The following is a 27,170-nucleotide window of genomic DNA, read 5'->3' as shown; positions in this document are numbered from 1 at the left end:
GGTACTTTATAAAGCAATTTAGTGTTCCATTTTGCAGTCCCATAGTGATGAAGATTGAAAGGGAAGAATTTATACTTTAGGGTACAATATTAAGGAATCAAAATTTTAGTATGTAAAATAATTTTAGAGTAAAAGTGGTTTTAAAAATGTGAGGGGTAGGGGAAGAGGAAGGTTAGTTTCACTTGCATAATAAAACCTCTGATTTTTCTTTCCTTCACTGGCAAGTTCTAGCCTTATTAGGAATCCCAGTCAGCCTTAAAGTGAAGTGATTGTGAAACACCTGAAATAAAGATGGCACAGATAGACACAAATTTCCTGTTGAATTAGTGCAGTACATTCAGGGCTTTGTGTAAGTATCACATGACTTACAAGAAGAACTTAGCACTTGAATGACTATGTATTTTATGGCTTCTGACAAACCTCACCGCACAGGCTTCTAAGAAAAGAATAGCCTCACAGATAAAGCATGTGATTCTTCAGCTCCTTGGTCAGTTTTTCTTGTGACGTGAAAGGCAAAGGGAACATGGTAATCTGGGTCATTTCCAGTTTGAGTCAAACTTTTTAACTCCCCCACAGCAAGTGGGAGTCCTGCCAAAGTCAGTTTAGTTTTGTGCACTGAGATGTGGATAAACAAATGTTTGTCACACTGCCCTCTCATCCTGCATATTGGGACTCTGTCAGAAACTGTTTGCTGACAAGAAGTTGAATTAGCTGGTGCCTGTGAGGAATTGGGTGACAGACAAAGTGCAGGGAAAAGTAGAGTTTAAATAATGGAAATTCGCAATGAGGGGGGTATGAAGAGAGAGTTGCTTGATGTCACTGTAGTTCAGACATGTACTGAAAGGAGTATATGAAAAGTAGCTGCTCACTTTTGGCTCAGTCCTGTAAAGCGTTAAGCCCTCTGGTTTCAGTTCAGTAAAGCAGTTAATGACATGCTTAACTTTAAGCCTGAGCCTACTTGTGCTTAAAGTTAGGTGTATGCCTAAGGATTTCAGGACTGGGCCCGGAGTGCTCAGCACCTTGCAGGATTGAACCCCTAGAATATCTGAAGTTAAAGTAGAGCTCTGAAGATGTTTGTGGTTATTTGGTTGTTCAAAATTCCTACATGTGAAGCAAACAGATTCATTCAAACAGAACCTCTTATCTTATGTTAAAGGAGCATGCCATCAAGCAAAGCTTACTAATTGAGAATGCTTGCCATGGTATTTTCTAAATAACTGTCAGTGCTACAGCAGATTTTAGGAAATTGGAGAGGGTGAGAGTTAGTAGGTGATTTGAATTTAATTTGGAGGTTCTGAATTGCATTACAGGTTTAAACCTATTATTTTAATTATGAGTTTTAATGTGCTTTTGTGAACTAGTGTTGAAGACTAAAAAAGCACATGGCAATAGATTTCTTCCCCAGGAATGACATTAGCAGCATACGTAGAATTGACAGAGTTTGGGCAATTTTACTTAAGCTGTCTGTATATTGGAGATACCTACTTGTGAGCGTGGTCCAGTTCAATGTGACATTGAGAGAGAGAAAGAGAGATAGAAAAGATGGTAGTGGAGCTGTAGTTCTGACAGGTGGCGTTGTGTGTGGGGCTAGTAGCCCTGAAATCCTCTTTATCTCAAAACCGTGTAATGAATTTAGAGACACTTTTGGCCAACTGGCTACTTGGCAGCAAATCAGCAGTCAGTTGCAGGGATACCCTTGTTTGGCTCTGTGCTCTCACTTTCTTGCAGAAGGAGCAAATCATGCTGTCCTATTTCTGTGGTCTGTCTGGGCATAGCAATTTTTGCCTTGTTTGCCTTTTTTATTTCAGTGTCTATTCCAAATCCAGCTGATGCCAAGTATTTTAATTAGAGGCACAAGAAGAGAAATGTTTTCATTTAATTACTGTGGGATCCATCTTTTAATCTCATCCCTGTCCTTCCCTCCACACCCTTCAACTGCCTCCATTGGTCTCCCATATTGGATTTTGTGGCTTGTACTAAATACTTGCATGGCAGAACTGCATTGCCTGGTGGCTGTGGCTGTGACTTGGCATCATTAATGAGGAATTAGCAGCATTTGACATTGGCATTCTCTTTGGATGTGTAACTCTCCCTCTTCCCTCCCCCCACCCCCACGACATCATCTTGCCTAAACTGGGAGAGCAAGTCATACTAAACTCAAATGGACATGAATGACTCAATGTTGTAGGTCTATGGAGGGGGAAGGAAGGAAATGAAAGTCCACTACCTCTCAGGTTTGCTCTCTGAGGATAATAAATCATGGTATAATCCTGTTCTATGTTGGCTCAGTGTTCCGGGACTAAATCCAGTGCTGTGTTTGAGGTACGTAAGTGGCTGCTGTATTGCCAGGCCAATAAATACGACACTTGTTCAAGGAAATCTGATAATCGGAGCAAGTCGTAAATGGGCATCTTAAAATTGTTAATAAAATAGGAAGTGCAATGAACGCTGATGCAGGCTGACATTGCAGGATTAGGGTCTGAATCATGATGTAGAATAGCAAATAAGAATTGCCCCAATATCAATTTTGCTGTGTAACAGAGGAAAAAATGGCTGATGTTTTGTCTTCATCTTTTTGTTTTTCTTTATAAAGCTATGAAAACTACGAGTGTGAGAGAGTGCATATAAAAGTCACTGTTCATTTTGGAACTGTGAATATAATGCACTGTGTGTTGATCAAAATCTGATTATTTCATATTGTAATCTTGAAATTTGTTGAAAGGGAGGGTTATTGTTCTGAATCAGTGGCTTGAAATGAAGTGTAACAAAATTTTGTACTAAGGGACTGTATCTTGGAATACTAGGAAACGAAATGACCTCTTGAAAGACAAGTAACAGAAGAGTGCGGAGTACAGTACTTCTTTATTACAGCATAAACTTATTTAATCACCAATTTATTTCTTAAATTTTTTTTACATTATATACTTAACTCTTAACACCACAAAGTTGCTTTGGCTAATGTTCTATTTTTTTTCTTCAGTATTGATGACTCCAAAAGCAAATATGTCAATTAAAATTTTGTTTTGAAAAATCGAAGTGCCCTTTGAATAATGTTAATAAAATGCTTCCCATCTTTGAGGGAAAAAAAATCTCTGCATAGGAATAAGAACAGCACCTGCATCTAGCTGATCTGTCTGTGTGAAAATGGAACTGTGTGAGCCAACCTGTTGAATAATGTAGTGATATTTTTAGTGAAACATTCACTCTTCCCTCTTGGGTGACTTTTGTAGTTCTCTAATTTTAAGATTTTCTGTGAAATTTGATGAATTGGCCATTTACAACTTTTAAAAAAAATCTGAAAATTATAATTTTGAAATTGTTTGCTATGGAAAATGGACCACATTTGTCAGATACTTTATAAAACATTTACTAGAGGTGATGATAAAATGTCAAAAAATTCAGTGTTTGAGTAGTTTTGCTTTTTGTTGTATTTCCCACCCCTTTCCAGGCTAATTAAATAGGAGCAGGTAGAACAATAGTTTCAATGCTGGATCACTTTGACTAGTCTCAGGCAGTGGTAGCTGACAGGAGTACAGTAATTCACATAAGACACTGTTTTGCCAATATGTAAATACTGGTATAGGGATAATTCCAACACCATGAAGCACTTATCAAACCGGCAAGCACATAGCCAAGTCGAATTTTGTGTTGGGTTTGCAATGCCTTATGGGACCAAAATGTTGGCGCAGGTGGTTATGGGAGCATGGAGTTAGACTCCCATGATGCACTTACCTCCCTCCCTGAAATCAACGACAAACAAACCAAGCCTTTCTCGTGCCTTTTTTTTGTAAGCCTGGGTTACTCCCATGGATGGCATAGCATCATAAGCACGGACCCTGCTCAGCTGTACGCTATTGTTGTGAGCATTACAGACATCTCATGCCTTATCCTGCAGTATTTACACAGCTGATACAGGAGCTGTCTCATGGTACAATGTGATGCCACACAAGCAGCCTGGCTGGAAGACACATAGAGCGGCGCAATTAGCAGTTGCTGACAATTGTCATGCATCACCTTGACACAGCTGAGTGCCGTTTCTGGATCCAGGAACAGGCACTGATTGGTGGGACCGCATTGTTATGCAGCTATGGGATGACAAGCAGTGGGTGTAGAACTTTCGAATACTTAAGGCCACTTTCCAGGAACTGGAGCTTTCTTCACCCTGAAGCACAACATTAAAATGAGAGCTTCTCTGACGGGGGAGAAGCGAGTGGTGATAGCTCGGTGGAAGCTTGCAATGCCAGGCTGTTACTGGTCAGTGGAGCATCAGTTTGGAGTGGGTAAATCTATCATGGGATCTGTTGTGATTCAAGTTTGCAGGGCCATTAACAGACTTATACTTGGAAGGGTAGTGACTGGGCAACGTGCAGGACACAGTGGATGGTTTTGCTACGATGGGGTTCCATAACTGCGGTGGGGCAATAGACGGAACGCATATCCCTATCTTGGCACCAGGTGACATTGCCAAAGAATACATAAACCAAAGGGGGTACTTCTCAATGGTGTTGCAAGCACTGGTGGATCACTGGGGCCATTTCAACATCAACGTGGGATTGTTGGGAAAAGTGCATGATGCAAGCATCCTTAGGAACACAGGTCGGTTCAGAAAGCTGCAAGCAGGGACTTTCTTTCCAGATTGCAAAATAGCCATTGGTGATGTTGAAATGCCAGTCATGATCCTGGGAGTCCCAGCATATCCCTTGCTGCCATGGCTCATGAAGCTGTACGCAGGCAGCCTGGACAGCGGTGAAGACTGGTTCAACCGTAGGCTGAGCAAGTAAAGAATGGTGGTGGAATATGCCTTTGGATGTTTAAAAGGTCGCTGGTGTTGTTTGCTTACTAGGTTAGACCTCAGCGAAAGCTGTTTCTGCCTGCTGTGCTCTCCATAATATCTGTGAAACAAAGGGAGAAAAGTTTAGGCAGATCGCCTGTAAGCCAATTTTGAGCAGCCAGACACCAGGGCAATAAGAGCACATCAAGGGGCTCTGTGTCTCCGCAGGGTTTTGAAAACCAATTTCAGCAATGAGCCAGAGTAACGTGACACTTACCTATGTTGTTTCTTACCAAACTGTTCCTTCCAGTGCATTTTCTCCCCTGTAAACTCCACCCCCACCAACCACTGTGTGTTGAATGAATAAAGAGCCTTTTCTCCTCAATCCATTAAGTTTTATGCACACAAAGACAGCAAAAAAAAGTAAAATAACCTGGGGCAAAAGGGCTGATAACACAGGTGGGGGGAGGGGAGGCGAAGAAACAAGGAAAGCTTGCTTACAGATGCACTGCAATAACAGAGGTATGGGAATGGGCACCTTCTGGTCCTTGTATCCTCCCCTGGTGTTGAGTGCAAGGGATACTGAACTTTCCCATTCCACCTCATAGGACTTTCAGGGAGGCAGATATAGAACTGGGCGATGATGGCAGCAGGTTCAGCATAGGTTGCAGGAGGACTCTAGCATCCAGCTGCCTTTCTTGAACTTCAACTAGATGCCTCAACATATCCTTCATTATCCACAGCATCTCTTCCTGCGTGGTATGCTCATGTTCCCTGCATGCTCTCCTGTCCATGTCCTGGTTCTTGGAGAGTGTAATCATCCATGCTCTGAGCTCCATCTTGTTACTCATCTTGTCCTCCCGAGTCGTCTTTTTCCACCACCTAATCTGGGAAAGTCTCAGTGTGAAGGATGCACTGATAGACAAGGTTTCAGCTCCAAGGAATGCAAAGCACAAGGGTAGCATTGACAGTGCATACATTGTTTTGGGTGCATGGTTAATATTTTTATAACCCCTTCTCCCGCCCCGCAGTACACTACACTGCAAGCCACAATGTAATCACAACCACTGGCTATTGCAAGAGTCGGTTTGCTGATCCAGCCATGGTGAGTAAGGCCATGAGGCATGGGTGAGAGGTCTTGTGCTGCTGCTTTTGTGAAGACATTCTTAGGATCGCAGGTTGAAACTTGAGAAAAGTCCCTTTCTGCTAGCAACCTGGATGGTGTTTGAGGACAGGCACCAGTGTTTAAAGCTCCCCAAACAGTTTGTTTTTTACAAAGGTGGCACTGAGTGGGGAGAGGGTGGACAAACAGGAAGCCATCACCCCCACCACTTTTTTTTTCAATGCTGCTTGCAATACATGGTGAGCTCTTCCAACCACAACCACGGCTTGTTTGGGAAAGCATGGTTGTGTGACCCAGATGTCCCCAAACAGGGTCGAGGGGCAGATTACTTGTTGAATTGTTTGTGGTTTAAGCATTCAAAACTTCCCCGTGTTCCCCCTAGGTGACCCTATGCGATATCACTCTCCTGAGGTTAACAGAGGCAACAAGGGAGCAGATGCTGTAAGACCTGGTCCGTATGCTGCTATGCTGTGTGCTGCAATTATGCCAGTAGAGTTAATACTAGAGTGGCACGGGAAAACGTCCTAGCATGGGGGATGTAATAAGGCAGCCCTCCCCAGAAACCTTCTGCAAAAGACTACAGAGTACTTCCGTGAAAGCTTCCTAGAGATCTCCGTGGAGGATTCCAGGGCCATCCCCATGCATATAAACAGTCTTTCTCGGTGAGCATCCTCTGTGTAGCTGGAGTGGCCATCGATACCCACTACCCCTACTTTTTTGTTCAGATTAAACATAAAAAATAATAGCATGTAATCCGTACAATTTGATTGGAAATGTGTATTCACCAGCAGTGCATGCTGTGCCACCAACTGGTCCTTTGAAGGGATGGGCTCTAGAGTTAAAAATAGTTCTTGGCTGTTGGCGATAATGGATCCTCCACTTGCCTGCCTTATATTCTCCTCCTCTTCCTCATCAATGGTGTCCTCCAGGTTGTTGCTCAGGGTCACCCGGGGCTCCTGGCAGGTATCCATGGAGCGTTTTGGGGTAATGGTGGGGTCGCCACTGAGAATCGCATGCAGCTCCTCATAAAAGCAGTATGTCTGTGGGGCAGAACCAGAATAACTGTTCTCTCCCCTTGTCTTCTGTTACGCTTGCTGAAGCTCCTTTATTTTCAGGCAGTGCTGTTGGTTGCCCCTGGTGTAGCCCTTCTCCCCCATGCCCTGTGCAATCTTGGCATAGATGTCAGTGGTGCTTCTGCTGGATCGGAGCTCTGCCTGCACACGCTTTTCTCTCCACACATCAATCAGATCTACCACCTCCTGTGTACTCCAGGCTGGAGCGCGTTTACTGCCTTGAGTCTCCATGATCAGCTGTGCTGGCAAGCTCTCCATGCTGATCAAACAGGAAATGAAAAGTCAAAAGTTCCCCGGGGGCTTTAGCAGAGGAGCGGCTGTTTCCTGTGTACCTGGCTGATGAGCAGTGGAGTTGAAAGCGTTCTCCAGAATGGTCACAGTGGAACACTGTGGGACACCACCTGGAGGCTAATTCATTCAAATTACACAACACAGTGTCTACGCTATCCCCATGTTGACCCATGGATATCGAATCAAGCACTATGCCTCTTGCAGAGGTGGAGTACAGAAGTCCACTTTACAGGCCACTTAGGTTGACAGAAGGGACTCGTAGTGCACAGACGTTATTAGTTTGACTTAATGTGACATGTCAATCTAAGTTTGTAGTTGTCATGGTATAATTCCCCACTCTGAACCTTAGCGTCCAAAAGATGGGGTACCAGCATGAATTCTTCTAAGCTTATTTACCAGCTTAGAACCTGTAGCGCTGCCACCAACCAGGAATTCCAGTTCCTGGTACACTCTGGTCCCCCCCAAGACCTTGCCTGGGGAACCCCAAGACCCAGACCCTCTGGATCTTACCACAAGGAAAGTAAACTCTTTCCCTCACCATTGCCTCTCCCAGACTTCTCCTCCCTGGGTTACCCTGGAAGATCCCTGTGATTCAAACTCCTTGAATCTTATAACAGAGAGGAAAATTCAGCTTCCCCACTCCTCCTCTCTCCCCCTCCCAGACTCTCCCTGAGAGAGAAAGTAATCCTAACACAGAGAGAAATTAGCCTCTCTCTCCCCCTTCCCTTCTTTCTCCCCACCAATTCCCTGGTGAATCCAGACCCCGTCCTCTGGGGTCTCACACCAGAATAAAAAAAAAATCAGGTTTTTAAACAAAAGTTTTTAATTAAAGAGAGAAAAACAGTAAAAATTATCTTTGTAAATTTAAGATGGAATATTTTACAGAGTCTTTCAGCTATAGACACTGGGAATACCCTGCCAGCCTAAGTATACAAGTACAAATTAAAATCCTTTCAGCAAAATACAAATTTGAATTCCTTCCAGGCAAATACACATTTGCAAATAAAGAAAACAACCATAAGCCTAACTCGCTTTATCTACCTAGTACTCACTATTCTGAATTTATAAGAGCCTGTGTCAGAGAGATTGGAGAGAAACCTGGTTGCACGTCTGGTCCCTCTGAGCCCCCAGAGTGAACAACAACCAAACACTAACAGCACACACACAAACTTCCCTCCCTCAAGATTTGAAAGTATCCTGTCCCCTGATTGGTCCTCTGGTCAGGTGACAGCCAGGCTTACTGATTTTGTTAACCCTTTACAGGCAAAAGAGATATAAAGTACATCTGTTCTATTAACTCCTACTATCTGTTTATGACAGTAGTGTAGACCAGGCCTAACTCTTTTCCATATTCTGTATTATCATGAAGAACCTGAAGAGCAATTTTTTGTGGTTGCAGGTGGAGGGGGAGGGAAGTTATGAAAGCTATGAATGGATAGATTCTTCTCCCTTCCTCTTGGATATATGTGTTCAGGTGGCCGCATGACGTCTGTCAGATTTTTGCCCCTATAGTTTTCCCCACAGCTATTCTGCATCTTCCCACTATTTCTAGGAAGAAGTCATGCTTTACTTATCTAGACCATCTTGGTGTATTTCACAAAATGAAATTCTAATTCTGTTACAGAGTTTTTGCCTCCTTTTTAAATATTGGGCTTGCTTATTTTGAACAAATTCAACCTTTTTGAAGATGAATAAAAACAGCGATCTAACAAAATGAGATATTTTATCCATTCTTGACGAGACTAGTGTGGATTTTGAGAGACAGCCTGTACTACTGTTTACTTGAAAATGTCTAAAATCAGGTCAGCAACAGCAGACCAGATTTTTTACTCTTTCTGGTTACATCCTTCTTCAAAAACAAAAATAAGAGCTTTACTTCTGTGTTAATTGTACATTCCTATAAAACCTACCAAGAGGGGCCTCTTTACAAATGCTCATCTTTTAAAGATTACACTTCTTTGAGAGAAAAAACATTGCAGCAGATAGACGGGTTGCAGAACAAAATTTCTATTGCTGAAAAATTATTGGTTGGGCCAACTGGGCATCTAGGGAGGAGGAGATGCTACTGCTGCTGATCTTGGACCCACAAGATATGTACCAAACATAACCATGATATGTTTGTACGCTGGTATCCTCTCTGCCATGTATGGTTTCTTTTCTTTACTTAAGCCCTGGTACTGCATGTGCATAAGCAGAATCTTGTACCTGCATGGACTGCATCGACTTTAAGGAGGCTCCAGATGCATGGGTGCATTTGCAGCTTGGGGCCTTATATTATCAGCTGATTAGAGAAGGGGCCTGTCTCATCATGTGTCATAAATTCCCTAGCATGCCATTAGCAGTATGTAAGTGATAATAAATGCTATACTCATAATCCATTTTTGACTGCTGCTTGAAGGTATGTTCCCACAGCATATGCATTATATGCGAATCTGTCAGCCCTCATTAGCTAGGAAAGATGGAGCGTTTGAATCTCAGCCAAAACCTAAAGGGGTCAGCTATTTTTTTAACCTCAAGACAAGTGACATTCTGGACCATCATGGTGTCTTCAGTGTCTGTTACAAATTTCAGGCTGAGTATGAAGTGTGACTGTTGAAAGGATGTCCTACTGGGTGACAGGGAGAAAATTCTGTGCTAATTTTTATTATATTTTTCAACTTCTCTGCAGTGCTCATGATTGTAATATCTGAGTGCCCCATGATTATTTATTAACTTATCCTATTAACCTTCTTGGGGAAATATATTTATAGTTTGGGAAATTGAGATACAGAAAATAAATGATTGCCATGGTTAGAACCGGGAACAAAATCCTGATCTTGTGAGTCAAAGTCAGCAGCCTTAATCACAAGAACATCTTTCCTCTCCACTTATCAATCAGTCCCTTATGTCACTGAGATGCCTTGCAGAGTAGCAAATTTAGCTATCTACAAATCCACAATGAAACAGGTTCTGGAGAAAAATCTGAATTTTTGGAGTTGGAGCACTCCTGGATTTCAATTTATCAGGAGCTCTTGGAAAGGGCCAGAAGCCATTTACAATGCCCGTGATGAAAGGTTTTTTTCTTGTATTCATAAAAGGAAACAGGTGATGAGAGTAGGTGATTTTTTTAAGGTGATTGATTAGCTTTAACCTTTTAAAGACATGCATTCAGATCCTGCTCCAGTCCTATGTTTGTTTGATCTCCTCCTGCTACACATATCTTGTAAAAGCTCACACTTAAATTAAGGCGTTGGCCAATTTTTGTTCACCCCCACCCCCACCCCTCAGGCGTGAGCTACAAGACATGCTGAAGGGCAGTTTGAAAGTGTGGAAGAAGCATATGCTGAGATGCACTAATTGGTTGATTCTAGTTGGGTGCTCAAATTATCTTATTTTTAATGAGCAGTAACAAAGAACAGAACTTATTTTACCACATCAAAAACTTCAGAAGTATTGGGGAAGGGGAGGTAACTAATGTAGTGTTCTCTGAAACCATTGTATCAAAGGGACATACTTGTCATGTGTGTTGTTATAATCAACTTATATAATCAATTAGAATTCTTCAATAACCAGGGCATTTTGAATCTTTCTTTGCAAAAAATTGTCTGGTAAAATAACCCAATTTCTCTAGTATGTATTTCTTTGTTTGTTAGTGAAGCTAAAGAGTCTGCATCAAAGGATTGATTGTGGCATCAGCATACTACTTTGACATTGCTCTCATCTTTGCAGCATTTGCTCCAGTTTTATCTAATTCAGGGTTAGAGCCTCAGATAGTGTAAATTGGCATAGCTCCATTGAATTTTATTTATTTATTTACCAATTTATTCCAGCTGAAGATCTGGGCCTCAGTTTTTGATATTCATTTTATTTTGTAGTGTGAGGAGGTGGTGGTGGGAGTGGGGAGAGAGATGGGGGGAGGAAGCTTCTGTTATTTGTCATATGTCTTCTCTTTCCTCCTTCAAATAGCCAGTTGGTCTGGGGGCTAGGGTAGGTTGAGACATATCTGAAAGGATGGAAACCAAGAAAGACTTCTATCTTTTTCTTAGTTCCTAGTCTTTTTGTATTTTTGCTTCCTGTACTGGAAACATAGATTCCAGTGCTTCAGCTGTTAATCCCAAAGAACCTGGAAGAAACAAACCTTAAAGCTCGAGAGGAAAGAATTAGGAGAATAAAAAAAGAAGAGTCTCTTACAGCCACGTTCAGCCTAAGGCCAGGTTCCTCGAGGGTAGACTTCATAACCCAATGGAAATTCTCTTGTTGTGCCACTTACCTTACAGTTGGTAACCCCCTTCCCTCACTCTTTTCTGTGGTGGATTTTTTTGGGGGGAGTGGGTGGGGAGGAGGTGGTGTTCTGTTTGATAGCGAGCTCTTCAATTAGGACCTTTCTTTCTGTTTGTTCTTGTAAATAAAATCTAGCTAACTTTCTTCATCATAATAATAATAATAAAAGATCCCAGCCTTCAGTATCTTCCAATATTAGCAAAATAGTATTGAGGCTCTCCTCTTGTAAGAGTGGCTACTTGAAGGAAGCAAATGGATGCAGCTTGGATTTATTGAAGCCCAAGCAGTGAAATTAGTTCTTTAAGCTTGGGAATGGCTTCTTGAGGGTCAGCATATCCTAAGCAGGTGCCATGTTCAGATAGAAGCTTTGGTGTGTCTCAAAAACAGGAAAGCGCTAGTAGTATAGGCCTCCTTTTGGAAGTCTTGAACTATGCCAGACATTACTGTCTCTCAAGTGCTGGAAGAAGTAATTGTTTGTTTAGGGGTAATGCAGCTGAGTAAGAATGGTTAATGGAAAAAGGAAGCCAGTGACCACAGGTATTCCAATTACTGTGATACCATTCTAGTGATGTGCTATAGAAGTGCCTCGGTAAACAACAAACTCTCTCTTGAATCTCAGCAGAGATCCCTCTATTCTGTACCTCTGGTTTGACCTGTTAAGAGATTGGCACAAATGCTTTCTTGAGGGATCGAAGAGAAGCTGGGGGGCGGGGGAGTGAAGCAAGAAAACTAACCTTTTTTTTTTATTATTATTCCAGGGTCCACTTACAGTGTGCTGTCCATAATGCCATCTGATTCCGAAAGTAGCAGTTCTCTCAGTAGCATTGGTGAGTAAAGTATTATATTGAAGAGCTTAAATTGTATGCTTTTCTGTGGGGTATACATTTTAAATAATCACTATTGGAAGGATGAATGGATTTCTCCGGGTTGTGCATAGTAACAAATGTAAATGTGTGTTGAACTGTGAGCGTGAACTGCATATGTCTGCACAATGATAAAGCATATACTTCATTTGTGTTGCAGGCAGGGCTAAACATTTTATAGTTAAATGTAATTGCTTAGCAATGAGCAGCCAATAAAATCTGTTTAAAATCTTTTGAGTTACATGACATAACTAAGTTTCTATATATTAATGACCATAATAACAGCAATGTCGTTACAATGGTACCTGTGTATTTTAACTTGTAGGTCATAATCGGATATGGAGATTATATAAAAAAAAACACCTGGAAAAGAGAATGAAAAATGGTTTTAACTAAATGTTATCCAACTCTTTAAACTTTGTCCAGTTGCTGCAGAACTTAAGGATTGACTAATATTCCCTTTGTTCTTAATAGTATTGGTTACTTTACTTTCTTGGAAGTTTTTAAGAGAGTGAGGGTGAAAATGATATTTAGGAATTTGGAGGGAGTGAAGTGTGGTCTAAAATAAAAACGAGCTGAAATAGCAAGCTTGGTTACCAGTTTATTCAGCTTTCCATGTATACAAATAAAATTTTTGTGCAATCTTCACGAAAGTGATTAATCTTAAATAGAGGTCATGGACTCCTGCATTTTAAAGTTCCAGTGTTGCATCAGACATCTGTAGATTTCTCTGACAGCACAAGACAAGTCAGTTGCCTGTTAAAGGATGTCTTTAGACATCGGATTGAACTTTAACTCCAACATGCAAGAACAAGATTTCAGTCTTGACTAAAACTATTTGCTGAAATAATGGAAAGATGTGACGCTGCAGATTTTTTTCAAGACTAAACTTGCATGGTGGCTGCCAGCATATGGAAGATGTGTACATTTTTATTTTTAAAAAGAAAAACATATATTCATCTGTTTCTTGGCCAAAGAAACTTTTTAGTACTGTAGATGGACATACTAAATGGTTGGAATGGGATTATTTAAATTTTGCAGTTTTGATCATTTTAATAGAGAAGAGATGAGTGGATCAAAAGTTGTCTTTTGAGAGCATAAACACATTTTACATCACTCCTTCTCCAGCAGTGCATCCCAGCAAGCTATACATAATTCCATTTTCCTGTGACCTGTCTATCAGGTGCGTATTTTCTGAAAATGCGAGGGAGGGGAGGATTTGTGTGACTGGCCTTGATCCAACTGCAGCCACATCATTTTTGTTTCCATTTCTGTTCTGAATAGTATGTCGTCTTGTGATTTATACTGTCATCCAAACCAGGGTATCATCATATAAAGAGTTTTGTGAAATACAGCTGTTTTCCTTTGGAATTACTGTTATTCCAGCCACTAGCTCAGTACCTACAATAAGAATAACAGAAAAGAGAGCTCTGTGATCTTGTTGTAACTCAACACTATTTTTATTTGGATTTGACTAATGTCACTTTCAAAATAAGTTGCAGAAATTCCATGCTTTAGTGCAGATTTAGGGCATGTCTATAGACTTCAGGTCTTTCTGATACTTTTTTGCAGAACTCATGCTTATGTTCAAAAATATATTTTTTTTTTTCTAGCTCTTCTGGATACAAAGATGTACTTCTGCTAAATGTAGACCAATGTAGTCCTGTCATCTAGAGTCTGTAGTTAACGACAAACAGTAGCCCTGAGTCATGAACCGCCACATTTCAATTGTTGTTAACACTGAAACTTAATAGTGGCTTCTCATATGCCAATATATTAATTATTTCACTGTTGCTTGCTTTTTACAGAAATAAGCAGCTGTTTTATTTTACCCAATGTGGTTGGATTCATTTGCCAGACATTTCACAGGAAGTTTCACAAGAATGAGGCTGCAAATGTTAGATAAACTCATATTGTCTGTTAAATGTTTTGTGTGTTCACTCTCCCACTGTGGAGGGAGTAGAACCCTAATTTATTAGGTAGGAACTGGTAAATCTTGGGGAGGAGGGGGAACGAAAGAGCTTATGTAGGTGGGAGAATTTAAAAAAAAAAAAAGTAAATTAAAACTAATATGTAGAACAGTTCAGCAGTATAAATAATTAAGGACCCAATCCAAAGCCTGTCAAACTCAATGGGAATCTTTCTGTTGAATTCAGTGTACTTTGGAACACAGTCTTACTTCTAAAAATACAGTGGATTGTTCCTAAATTCTGCAAAATCCAGAGGAAGATTATACAGAATGTGACAAGATCTTCCTTACCTATCCAGTGGTCCAAGATATGACCCAGGGTCTTGATGTAGAGTTCTTGGAAACTACTTTCATTTTGACGCTAAAGTCAGTGTTGCTCTGTGACAGTTTGGCTTGTGTATTTATTTAAAGGACACAAACCTCTTCAGGGGATGCCTCGATACTGTTAAGAATTGGCAATGATGGAACATCTCTTAACATGTACTGAAGGCGGTCTATTAAAGATGTTGAACAATCAATATTTGTAGTTTTAGGATTCTTCATAGTTCAGGTCCCTTGAAATAATTTAGTAAGTGTAGTGTATATAGCTCCTGCACAGGTAAATGAACTCACTTTGTTGTTTGAAGCTGACAGTTGTTAATTCTGCAGCCAGACTGTAGGGCACAATATTCTGCTCATTTATGTAACTGTAATTTGTATCCAGTCACTTCCCTCCTCTCTAAGCAGGGAAAAATAATAATTTTAATATTTTCATTGTATTCTTATGGAACCCAGTAACAGTGGATATTTTTGCCTCTTAATAACCAGCCTATAGGAAAAAAAGCTCTTTGTTTGCAAGTCACCTCACAACTACAGCTACATTCTTTTAACACTATTTGATTTGTTGAGTGACAAGCCATCACAACTGAAACTGTTTGCATGCCAGAGCCCTGAAGGCTTCATGTGGCTTCCTTGAATGGAATCCTAGCATTACTAAATTGCCACAATGTTTCAGAAATTACATGTAAAAAGGTATACTGAAATAGATTTTCACTAACAGAACATTCTGTGCAATGAAACTAACAGATTTTGCATGTGAAATGCTCACAATATGGAAGAAAGGGAAAAGTAATCTGTTAGAAATGTCCTCTGAATGAAATGTAAATCTTCAAACAGGTCCACTTTGGCGCGTGTGTGTGTGTGTGTTGAATCCATCTGTTTCTCTTTCATGGGGGAAAGACAGGTTCATCTAGTATCCAGCTCATTTGTTCACCTCTGGATAATCTCAGGTGATCCTCCTGTTTCCATCAATGTTTTTCCAAATTTTAGTTCCACTCCACTTGATTGTGTCAAATAGGGCTCAGAACTGGGACTACTAGTTGCTGGAGGGAAATACAGAAGATTTGAGGGCCTCTAATAGGGCCTCAGGGAAGCACTTGAGAGAGAAACCCAAATCCTGCCCCAAGCTATCTAGCAGAGAGGTTGTCTAACCTTGGACCATGCTTGTGGGCTCCATATTTCGTAGCACCGTGGAGCCTGATATGTCTTATAAATCTCTCCCCCCACCCCCCTTCCCTGACTGTTGAAATAGAGAAAATTCTTTCTCAGTCTTTCCAGCCCAGAGCATCTTGGATGCCTTGGGGTGGTGGTATCTGCTGCCCTCCCCTATCTTCTTCATTAGGTGATTCTGTCCTGGAATAGCTCCAATAAATTGAGACAGAGTAAAACTGAAAAGGTTCTTGTTAATTTCACAGCTGCCCCAGGATTCTGAATAGCAGCAGTGAAACTGATCAGTGTCTTGGGAAAGCCCTGGAACAGTCAGCAGAATCAGAAAGAGTTCATATTTTGAAAGCTATTGTATCAATGTAATTTCATTTTGAAAAACGGAAGCTGCAGCAAGTTGTAGCTTAGGTTTGTTATCATTTCCCCACTCATCAGGGAAAGCTACTCAACAGCTGGGGTGAGTAGGTGAGTTTAATGTTCAGGCCCTGACATCAGATAATAAAAACAGAATTGTCTTGGCACCTGTCCTCTGGTTTAATCTTCTTTAATAGTGGTAAGTAGCTCCTGTCCAGGACAACTTGATGTATGAAAATATTGTTGTATCCACTCTTTTATAAGTCATGATGATGTTGTATAAATATTCTGCATAAATATTTTGGGGCAGGGATTGTCTTTTTTTTTTTTTTTTTTTTAGTGAGCGTTCATACAGTGCCTAGCATATGGTTCTGGCTGATGACTGGGGTTTATTGTAATATTAATTATGTGCATTGCAGTAGCACCATTCTGTGTGCAAATGGACCAGAGCTGGTAATTGCTGAGTCCTGCTGTGTATCTCTGCTAACTGCACGAACGGATTGTGGGGAAATAACTGGTGAAGTGAAGAGAGAGAACCATAAATAACTTGATATATAAATGTATATACTCTGCAATCCTGGTCACCAGTACTGACTGCAAATTTCAGCCCTTTCTCCTTTTTGTTAGGAATATGGCAGCAATACTCTACAAATCAATTTTAGGTCCTTATATTACCCCGAAAGACTTGCCTCTTCATTCTTCTCAGTTATTCATCTGCAGTTGCTGCCCTTGGCTCTCTCCTGCCCATGGCATATGTCCCACTGAGAACATGTCTTCCCTCTACCACAGATTTCTGTTTTATTTTGGGTTTGTTGCTTAGTAATTAGCTGGGGTTTTTTTTTTAATTTACTTAAGGGAGGAGAATAGTGTTTATTTCTTCCAGGAGACTTGGGGGAAGGACAATGGGCATTCTGGATGGACAATAAACTGGGGGGAGCGGGAAGGCGTTTGGTACTCGGTGAAGCAGCACTCCATAGGGATTAAGAACAGGCTATTTCTGCTCTACCTGGTGCCCTAAACTACCTTCCATTCTGTAATGATGCATGCTGTGTCACTTTGTATCCAGGCCATGAGCAGCCTGCCAGGCACTGGGAATCCTCAAGGGAGGAGAAGCCTTCAGTGAGATTTGTCAGAGGAACAGCAGGACCTGGAGGAGAAGGAGAATTATCTATATTTACAAGATGCCTGTCACCTTGATATCTAAGTGCAGAACTAAGTTTGAAGGAGAAAAATTATCCATTCCTCTGGGGTTACAGGGATGTGTGCGTTTATATGTACAAGGCTTTTTCTTTTAATTAGTTTTTATTTGTGGGCAGTGTTCCTGGGGAAAAGCCTACTGAAAAAGAACTTCGATCTGAATGTAGACTTAAACTGATCTCTTCTGACAAGGAGTCCAAAAGCCTGGGTCCTGCTGCCTGGAATGTTCTGCCCTCAGTTGCTGGTAGTCTTACCCAGGGTGTCTCCTGCTGTGCTCTCCTTGAAGAGAGTAGCTATGTTGCAAAGTTATGGAGGATGAGGCAGGTGGATCCCAGTCTGCTAAGGGCTTTGGAGATAGGGACCAGGATTTTTAATTCCGCAACTGAATGAATTGGAGGCAGTGACGTTTAGGAAGCACAGGTATGAGGTGTTCACATTGCTGCTTATGAGACACACTACAAGATGCTTTATCAACATCAGCTGCTTTGGTTGCATTCAGCCCCAGTATAGTGGGCTGCAGTAATCTAACCTGGAAGAGATGAAAGCAGGGATTGCTATGGCTAGGTCATTGGCACTATGGGAGTCTGCATGTCTAGAACTAGCAATGAGTCTAACATGATCCTAATGCTCCACACCCTTCAATGCTCTGGGGTCTGCTGTCCTCCACCATTGGTGAGGAACAGAGCATTAGCCAATAGCCTCATTTCCCCATCCCTTTCTTCCCACTACATAACCTTTTTCTTCCCTGCATTGTGCTTGAGCCAGTTGCTCTTCGCACAACTGTTGGTTTCTTTTAGGCACTGGGAGGCTTTGATGCTGGCCTGGGATTTCATGGCCCTTAATGTGACCATTTCACCAATTGCGCTCCTGTAGAGCACAGAACAGTACAAACAAGGTGGTCCCTGTGAGAAAAATCCATGCACATCAATGCTATGGAGCCCAGGACAATTAAACTGACTCTCTTGACCATGAAAAAAATCAGTGGACCATGAAATCAGGCAATGTAGCTGTTGTAGTTTGGGAATGGTATGCCTGGCTTGTAAATACACATTAGCTAAGAGGTGGGCAAACTACAGCCTGCGGGACTGTTCTGCCCGGCCCCTGAGCTCCTGGCCTGGGAAGCTAGCCCCTGGCCCTTCCCCTGCTGTTCCCCTTCCCCCGGAGCCTCAGCGTACCGTGCCACCAGCGCTCTGGCCCACTCCTCCTGCTGGGCAGCACGGGCGGCGGGGCTGTGAGCTCCTGCTGCTCTGAGCAGCATGCTAAGGGGGCGGGGAGAAGGGAGGTTGGATGAGGGGCAGGGAGTCCCAGGGGGAGGTCAGGGGACAGGGAGCAGGAGACGGTTGGATAGGCATGGGAGTCCCGGGAGGGTCTCGGGAGTGGGGGTGTGGATAGGGGTTGAGGCAGACAGGGAGCAGGGGGATGCTGGATGAGATGGAGGTTCTGGGGGCGTGTCAGGGGATGGGAAACGGAAAGGGGGGGTTGGATAGGTGTGGGAGTCCCAGGGGGCCTGTCAGGGGGCAGGGATGTGAATTAGGGGTCGGGGCAGTCAGGGGCAGGGAGCAGGAGGGGTTGGATAGTGGTTGGGATTCCTGGGGGCAGTTAGGGGTGGGGGTTCCAGGAGGGGGCAGTCAGTGGACAAGGAGCATGGGGTTGGATAGGTCAGGAGTTCTGAGGGGGGCAGTCAGGGGGCAGGAAGTGGTAGAGGGCAGATAAGTGGCAGGGCCAGGCTGCTTGAGGTAGCACAGCCTTTCCTACCTGACCCTCCATACAGTTTTGTAATCCCTATCTGGCCCTCGGTCCAAAAGGTTTGCCCACCCCTGTATTAGCTTATTCAGAAAGCTAGGAACCCGAGTACTCGTATTTTGACTTTTTACAAGGTTTGGACTATTTTCTGGAATTTGTCAAAATTGCCTTTGTCTTTTCCATGTTAATTCTGTAATCTAGATTAGACAAATGCTTGATAACTGCTATCCTTTTGTGATAGGCCTTCAGGGTAAAATGCAAAAAACATGAGCTTTGATCTGAGCGGCTTTGTCAATGTGTACCAGGATTTCTGTTTCCCCACTGAAGCACATAAATAGCTGGGGCTTTGGAGAGAGCCAATTTATGTATAATATTTCTGGGAAATAGCTGAAGAATTGCCACCCCCCCATTATGTTTATATATTGATATATGCATGAGTTAAATTGCTATTTTACAGTCTGCCCTCAGTGAAGGGCAGCACATCATTCTGCTGTCCCTGGAGCAGAGCATGGACTGAATTGTGACTCATAATAATTCAGGACCTGCCTATCTCTAGCTCTATAATTAGCTGCCTCAGCCCTTTTGCTGGCACAGATTGCCTTTCCCTCCATGTCGGCTTGGCAGTGCTGGTGGTGCCTTAGGAATGGGGCAGGAGCGAAGGCTCCAACTACTTCTCCACCTTGCCTGCATGTTCTCCTGCCAAGCTGTGCAGGGTGGGAATTAGCAACTGGGCAGCTGTTGTTCTCCCACTTGCACTGCTACCAGCAATATGGGTAGCACACTTAGGAGAGGAATGAGTATTCCTTATTGTCCCTTTCCTTCCCCTGTGTGCAGCAAGGGTCACTGTCTGGCTGTGTGTGTGAGAGAATAGAATCTATAGAAAATTGACTTGTGTAGTTCTGCTACGGTCACTGATCCCTGAGATGTTTTACGCTACAAGTGCTCATCGTAATGCCAAACCTGTGCAGATGATGTTTTCTTTCTTTCTCTTTGCTTCCTTTTTGTTTTTTTGTGATAAAGCTCGTGCTGTGCACATGAAAGGTGCTGTTTTGACAGTACCAGCGGCAGAAATCCTGTTATCCACAGAATAGATGTGATACAAACTGCAATAGTTCGTTTCCCTTTACCACACCACTGTGGTTCAAACCTGCCCCACCCCACCAGAGCAACTCTTCATTAAACTGTCATAGTCTTGCTGTATTTCCTTTCTCAGTATTCCCTGCTGATCACAAAGATATTTGTGTGTTAATAGAAGCTTCCTTCATCAGCCTGCTCCCCATGCCAGGCAGAATCAATCAGCGGAGCCACAATCCAGCTTCTGTGAAATCAGACTAATTTTTATGGAGATAAGTGCTTATGCACCAAGCACTGAGCAGCACTGTCACTGAAGAATTGGGCAGAAAGCAGTGGCAGAGCATGTAGGTGATAGCTTCTGTTTACCCGCCCCTGTTGGCAGGCAGTAGTGTTGTGGGGAGGGAACATAAAGTAGGCACAACTTGTTTTTAAGGGAGTATTGATTAAATATTTTTCTGTTTGCTCCAGCATTTCTGTTGGGGATAGAAGCTATGCATCCTCCTGGATGGTTCTTGGATTGTGCCCTGTCATTCTGTTGCTTGCTCATATCATTTTGAATGCTCAGAGTTTTTACTATAATAGTCATAGAATCATAAGGTTAGAAGGGACAGTAAGGGTCATGTAGTCTAACCCCCTGCCAAGATGTAGGATTTCTTGGATCTAAACCATCCAGCTTCCTTGTGAAAACCCCTAGGGTGAAGTGAAGGAACCTTTGGGGCGGGGGACAGAGGGGGAGTGCTGTGAGGCCTGGCTCAGCCCTCCTGGGGGTGGGGTAGGAACGCCACCCAACCCTGTTCCGCCCTGAGCTCTGCTCCGACCTTGGTCCAGCCCCTGTCCCCAGCCACATTCCCTGCTCATGGCCACGGCTCTTCTCCCGGCCCCAAGCCTGACCCAGCCTCGGTTCCTGGCCCCAGGCCCAACCCCAGCCTCAGACCCCTTACTTCTGTCTGTGCTCCCCCACCCCCAGGAGCTGTTGCCGCACTCCCGGGTGGGGGGACAGGTGTAAGAGGTGTGTGTGTGCAACCATGAAAAGTTTGGGGACTACTGAACTAGGAGGTTATCCATTTTGGATCATGTTTGACTACCAAGGGTGAATTAGTTGTGAGCGCGAAGGTGGTCAGGAAGTTGGGAGGAAGTGCTCATGAACTTATACAGTTCAAGATCCTAAGGAAAGGAGGACACTGGATTTCAGAAAGGCAGATTTCAACCAACTCAGAGAAATAGTAGGCAAGATCCCATGGAAAGACCAATTAGGAAGAACAGGAGTCAAAGGGGGATGGTAGTTTGTAAAAGATGTAGTACTAGAGACTCAGCATCAAATTATTCTGATGCAGAGGAAAGATAAGAAGAGCCACAGGAAGCCACTGAGGCTGCGCAAGGATTTTTTTAGCTATCTAAAAACTAAAAAGGACACATACAGGGAATGGAAGGAGGGGCATGCACAAAGGAAGTATACATGGGAATAGCGCAAGCATGTAGGAACAAAATCAGGAAAGCCAAGGCAAAGAAGGACAACAAGAAAGGATACTTCAAATATGTAAGATAAAAAAGAAATCTCAGGGATGGTGGGGTCTGTTGCTAAGTGGAGAAGGTGAGGTGGTAACAGAAGATAACAGGAAGGCAGAGCTCCTCGGTGACTACTTGCTTCAGTCTTCTCACAAAAAATAATGTGACTGGACAACTAGCAAAGTTACCATAGACAATGAAGGGGAAGGGATACAGATCAGGATAGGTAATGAATGCATCAGAGATCTTCTGACCAATTTGAATGAATTCAAGTCAGTGGGGCTTGATACTATTAACCTCAGGGTGCTGAAGAAATCTCAGAGCCTCTGGCAATAAAATCTGCAGCTCATGGATGACGGAAGAGATCCCGGAAGGCTGGAGAAGGGTTAACATAGTGCCCATCCTTAAAAAGGAGAAGGAGGAGGAGCTGGTGACCTATAGACCAGTCAGCACGACCTAGATACTTGGGAAACTACTAGAGCAATGTATCAAACGTTTAATTTGCGAATACCTGGATAATGAAGGGTTAATCACTAGCAGCCAGCACTGATTTACTAAGAACAAAAAATGCCAAACCAGCTTGATTTCCTTCTTTGACGGGGTAACTGGTTTGGTGGATAGGGGGATGTGGTGGACATAATATACTTGGATGTAAGCAAGGCTTTTGACACAGTCCTAAATGACATTCTGATAAGTAAGCTGGAGAAATGTGGGCTCAGTGGAACAACACCTCTACCCCAATATAACGCTGTCCTCGGGAGCCAAAAAATCTTACCGCATTATAGGTGAAACCGCGTTATATGGAACTTGCTTTGGTCCGCTGGAGTGCACAGCCGCCTCCACCCCCCACCAACACTGCTTTACCGCGTTATATCCGAGTTCATGTCATATCGGGTCGCATTATATGGGGATAGAGGTGTACCATTAAGTGGATACCAGAGCAGTGAGCAGAACAGGCTCTGTGATGCCACTACTGCTGCACTAGTGGCCATGCAGGGGTAAGAATGGTTGGAGTCTTGGCTCTGCACCCATCGTCAGTTACGCCAGTTAGCAGAGTTGAGTCTGCATAGAAGGGTGAGTAATCTACTCCTGTTGGAAAGCAGCAGCAGATTTTCACCCTAAAGCAAAGGGGATGGAGGGAAAACTAATAAGAAAATGTGTGTTTCTGAGGTGGTGCAGCTGTATGCTTCCTCTTACTCAGGGTAGGCTGTAAAATTAAAAGCTAGCCCTAAATTTGTGTTCATTATTGCATTTTGAACATGTTAGTCGAAATACTTCTTTTTCCGCTAGTGATTTGCCCCATTAGGTTTTACATACTCTACTGTATGGGTACATGGTTTGTAGCAGTGCCTGAAAATAATTAAATCCAAAACATTAATATATGGTGTTGAGAAGGCGTTGTTGATTCTGGGAGCAGTTTACCCAGCAACTTCAGAGGGACTTGTTTAGTATTCACAGTGGCTGTTACTTTTTACATTTTTTTTTTTAGGCTCCAGATGAAAGATTTTAGAAACTCATAGGCAGCAGTTTCTCCAGATTATTAAAAGAATTTTGTTTAGACAATTTAATTGCTTTGAGCACTTTGTCATGCAAATCAGATGATTTTTCAACTACAAGAGTAGTTTGCAGATGTTTGCACATGAAAACTGCTGGGATGTTTGTGTGTGTCTGTCATGGGCTGCTCCAGGCACCAGTTCACCAAACACGTGCTTGGGGCGGCAAGCTGGGGAGGGGTGGGGCGTGAGGGCGGCAGTCAGATTACCTTCATCAGCATGCCTGCAGGAGGTCCGCCGGTCCCGCGGCAATTCAGCGGCGGGTACACCGAAGGCGTGGGATTGGCAGACCTCCCACAGGCATACCTCCGAAAGCTGCCTGACTGCTATGCTTGGGGCAGCAAAGTACATAGAGCTGCCCCTGGTCTCTATCTGTCTGTGTGTGTGTTTCTCTCTCTCTCTCTCTCTCTCTCTCTCTCTCTCTCTCACACATAAATATATGTATAGGTTGTCTTTAATGGAAATGATTCTTTCTATGCTTGAGGAAGAAGTTCTGTTAACATTTAGCTGACCTAGTGTGGCATAGCAAGCTGAATAAAAGATTAAAAAAAGACTAAGCATGTTTTTTTTCTTACATATAATTTTGAAATGTTTTGAATATTTTGCTGTATTTGTTGTTGATGCTGATTATGCTAATTAAGAATTATTTAATCATTTACATGTGTTAATGAATATTTTAAAATAGCAATATAGCAAATCATACGTGATCCTTACGAGAAAGCAAGAAGGTCTTCTGTGAAGAGTGAAACCCACTAACATGACATATTAAGTTGTGTTGTCATGTCACCAGACAAAAAGAAATGCCTGTAAACTTTTGGTTCAGATTAGCAGTAAATTTAGAGCAGCTCATAGAAATACTGTATTTTATTGGTAACTTTTCAAGACGTAATTAGAGTTCTATATAATTATTGGTAGTTACAATATGCTTTTAATCTTAGGATTCATAGATTCCAAGGCTAAAAGGGACCTTTGTGATCACGTACTCCAGTGGTTCTCAACTAGGGGTGAGCTTCCCCCTAGGGGTACGCAGAGGTCTCTGAGGGGGTACATCAGCTCATCTAGATATTTGTCTAGTTTTACAATAGACTACATAAAAAGCACTAGCGAAGTTGGTACAAACTAAAATTTCATACAATGATTTGTTTATACTGTTTTATATGGTATACACTGAAATGTAAGTACAATATTTTTATTCCAGTTGATTTTATAATTACAGATAATATTGAGAAAAGTATTTTTCGGTAATAGCGTGCTGTGACACTTGTATTTTTATGTCTGATTTTGTAAGCAAATAGCTTTTAAGTGAGGTGAAACTTGGTGGTACACAAGATGCATCAGACTCCTGAAAGGGGTACAATAGTCTAGAAATGTTGAGAGCCACTCCTATAGCCTAACTTCTTGTATAACACAAGTCATAGAACTTCTTTTAGAATAATCATTTCTAGAGCATAACTTTCCTGAAAATGCTTTTTATTAATGTCCAGATAATGACTGCCCCACCGCTTTAAGCTAGGCAGGCGGGGATGGAAGAACATTGTCTGACTTGTGGAAGGAAAGGCAACAGTGCTTTACTGATGGAGAGAGGGAGCGAGGTCAGAAGCTGCTGCAAAAATGGAGGTGTGGGTCAGTCTGGTGACACTGATTCCTTGCCTGGGAACAGAAGGGTTGAAAGGGGGCATGCCTGGGCATGAGAAGTCCTTTTTCCACCCTCCCTACCCTTGAGGTGGCAAAATACCAGGTTTGTTCAGGACATGCTGTGGGCTTTGTGCTAGCTGCGCCTTTCGAAGCAGGCTGGGAGGGAATTTTTCCCTCTCCACCAGATTGGCCTAGGTGGAGTGGTATTTTTTTTGCCTTCCCCACAGTGGGTTCAGGGAGGGCTTTAACTGAGGTGTGAAGGCAGTTAGTCTAGAGGTCGCAGCGCGTTCTGTAAGTGTGGGGCGGATGTTCCATGCAGGTACGCCATAGGGAAGGGATACAGTGACCAGAGAAATGACTTGGAAAAGGACTTAAAAAGGAGGTGCTGGTTCAAGGAATGGAATGCAGGGTGGCAGGGAGGGAAGTGGGAGAACGTATTTTAAGATACGGATTTGTAAAAGCAATTTTTAACGGTCAAGTTAAAAAAAAAAAAACTAGTGTTACCCTATTGAGATCCATTTAAGAATTTTTTACGTTTTAACACTTCAATAAAATGAAAGGACATTCTCTTTAATTTATATGAAAGTTTCAAGATTAAGGTAATCTTGGAGTGACTCTGTGTAGCCAGGCTAAAATTTAGATGTGAAATTTTGGACCCATTTAAATCCATGTGACCCCAGGTCTGTCCTAAACGTTGAGACCATTAACCAGGTTTGTGAATGGTGCTCCTCCTGTGGATTGTAACCCATATGGGCCCAATCCTGTAAACACATGTGCATGTGAGGAACTTTACACAGAATCAGAGTTCCGCAGAGTTCACTGGGACTACACCTATGCATAAAGTTACACACAGTTGTGTTTACAAGATCAGGGTATGAATCAGCATTTGTTTGCTTTCCTCCTTATCCAGAGGAATAAAATTAGTAACGGGGGGGGAGGGATAGCTCAATGGTTTGAGCATTGGCCTACTAAACCCAGGGTTGTGAGTTCAATCCTTGAGGGGGCCATTTAGAGATCTGGGGCAAAAATCTGTCTGGGAATTGGTCCTGCTTTGAACAGGGGGTTGGACTAGGTGACCTCCTGAGGTCCCTTCCAACTTGATATTCTATTATTCATGTTGTTTCTCCCCTTCCCCTTTTACCATACATGGAATGCTCCTTAATGGGGTACTATCTATTCTCTCCCCTTTCCTCCCCGCATTGCTAGCCAGTACCTGCTGTCTGCTGGACAACTGGAATAAGCTGCTGGGGAAGAACAGGGCAGCACTCTTGTAAAGAAACATTTTGCCTCTGGTGCTAGCTGGGGTCATGTACTACTAGTAATTCTCACTCATTAACAAGTGCTGCAGATAAAGCATTTCCTCTCCCAGTAGCTACCATCCTGGACCTGGAAGTAGGAGGACTGGGATGCATTCAAAAGAAAGTGAAGCAACCACATTTGTGGCCAAAAGTCACTTCCCTCCACCCCCACCCCCTACTAACCTTGATAACCCACATCATTTATACACAGAAGATTATGGGATTTAACAAAGTTTTTGTGGGGTTGTTTGTTTAGTTTAGTTTTTGTTTTGTTTTTGTTTTGTTTTGTTTATTTGTTTTTGTTTGTTTGTTTGAAGGTGGGATTCCAGAATCTGTCTTTTTATTAGCTCCCTGGAATACTACAATATGCCTTTCTCCTTTTCAGATATTATATTGTGCTATCTGCATTGTCAAAGTATTACCCTGTTCTAAGATACATTACTTTTAAACCACCAGTGTTTGTTCTGGAAACAGAAGCACGGTGCCTGTTTTTCGTTTTTCACTGGCTTTTAGTCTTCTAAGAATCACAGACGAGACTCTCTCCTTCCACCTGTCCTCTTTTTAGTCTCCACTTTGTTCTCAGTCCTCTTCCAAAATTAGACGTCTTTCTGTCTCTCCAAAGTAGAGAGTAGATCTTTATCCCTCCCTGCACCCTCTGAAATAGTCTTTCCTAATTAACTCTGACAGTTCACGTTATGTCTCAAGACTTATCTGGTCACTGGCGTATGATTCCTTACACTCTTCAATAACTTAATCACTTGGCACTCTTTCCCTCTGCCAGATTATAATTTCTGAAATTTGGCCCCCCTCTATTCCACCCTACTGTAGCTACAAATTCTGCCTCTAGCTCTGTTATCTTGGCTGTATTTCAGAGTGTAGAGAGATTGGTTTCCTCCTCCCCTCAGCACTGTATAGAAACTCCAGTTAACATAAATAAGCATTTCATGTGCAGAGAGAGGGCAGTGTCTGACTCTGAGG

The 27,170-nt window shown here is 42.6% G+C and overlaps 1 protein-coding gene across 1 annotated transcript in view; it reads left to right on the top strand.

The window, feature by feature from the left end:
- Positions 1 to 27,170, top strand: part of DLG5 (discs large MAGUK scaffold protein 5) — a 197,981-nt gene that overhangs the window by 63,367 nt on the left and 107,444 nt on the right. The window contains exon 2 of the mRNA XM_050959879.1: positions 12,277 to 12,345. Coding sequence (XP_050815836.1) covers positions 12,277 to 12,345 — 69 coding nt within the window. The remainder of the gene's footprint in view (positions 1 to 12,276; positions 12,346 to 27,170) is intronic.

This window comes from Gopherus flavomarginatus, chromosome 6 (genome assembly GCF_025201925.1).
Source record: "Gopherus flavomarginatus isolate rGopFla2 chromosome 6, rGopFla2.mat.asm, whole genome shotgun sequence".
Lineage (NCBI taxonomy): Eukaryota > Metazoa > Chordata > Testudines > Testudinidae > Gopherus > Gopherus flavomarginatus.
The sequence above is the reverse complement of the archived record's forward strand: the minus strand, read 5'-3'. Positions and strand labels throughout refer to the sequence as shown.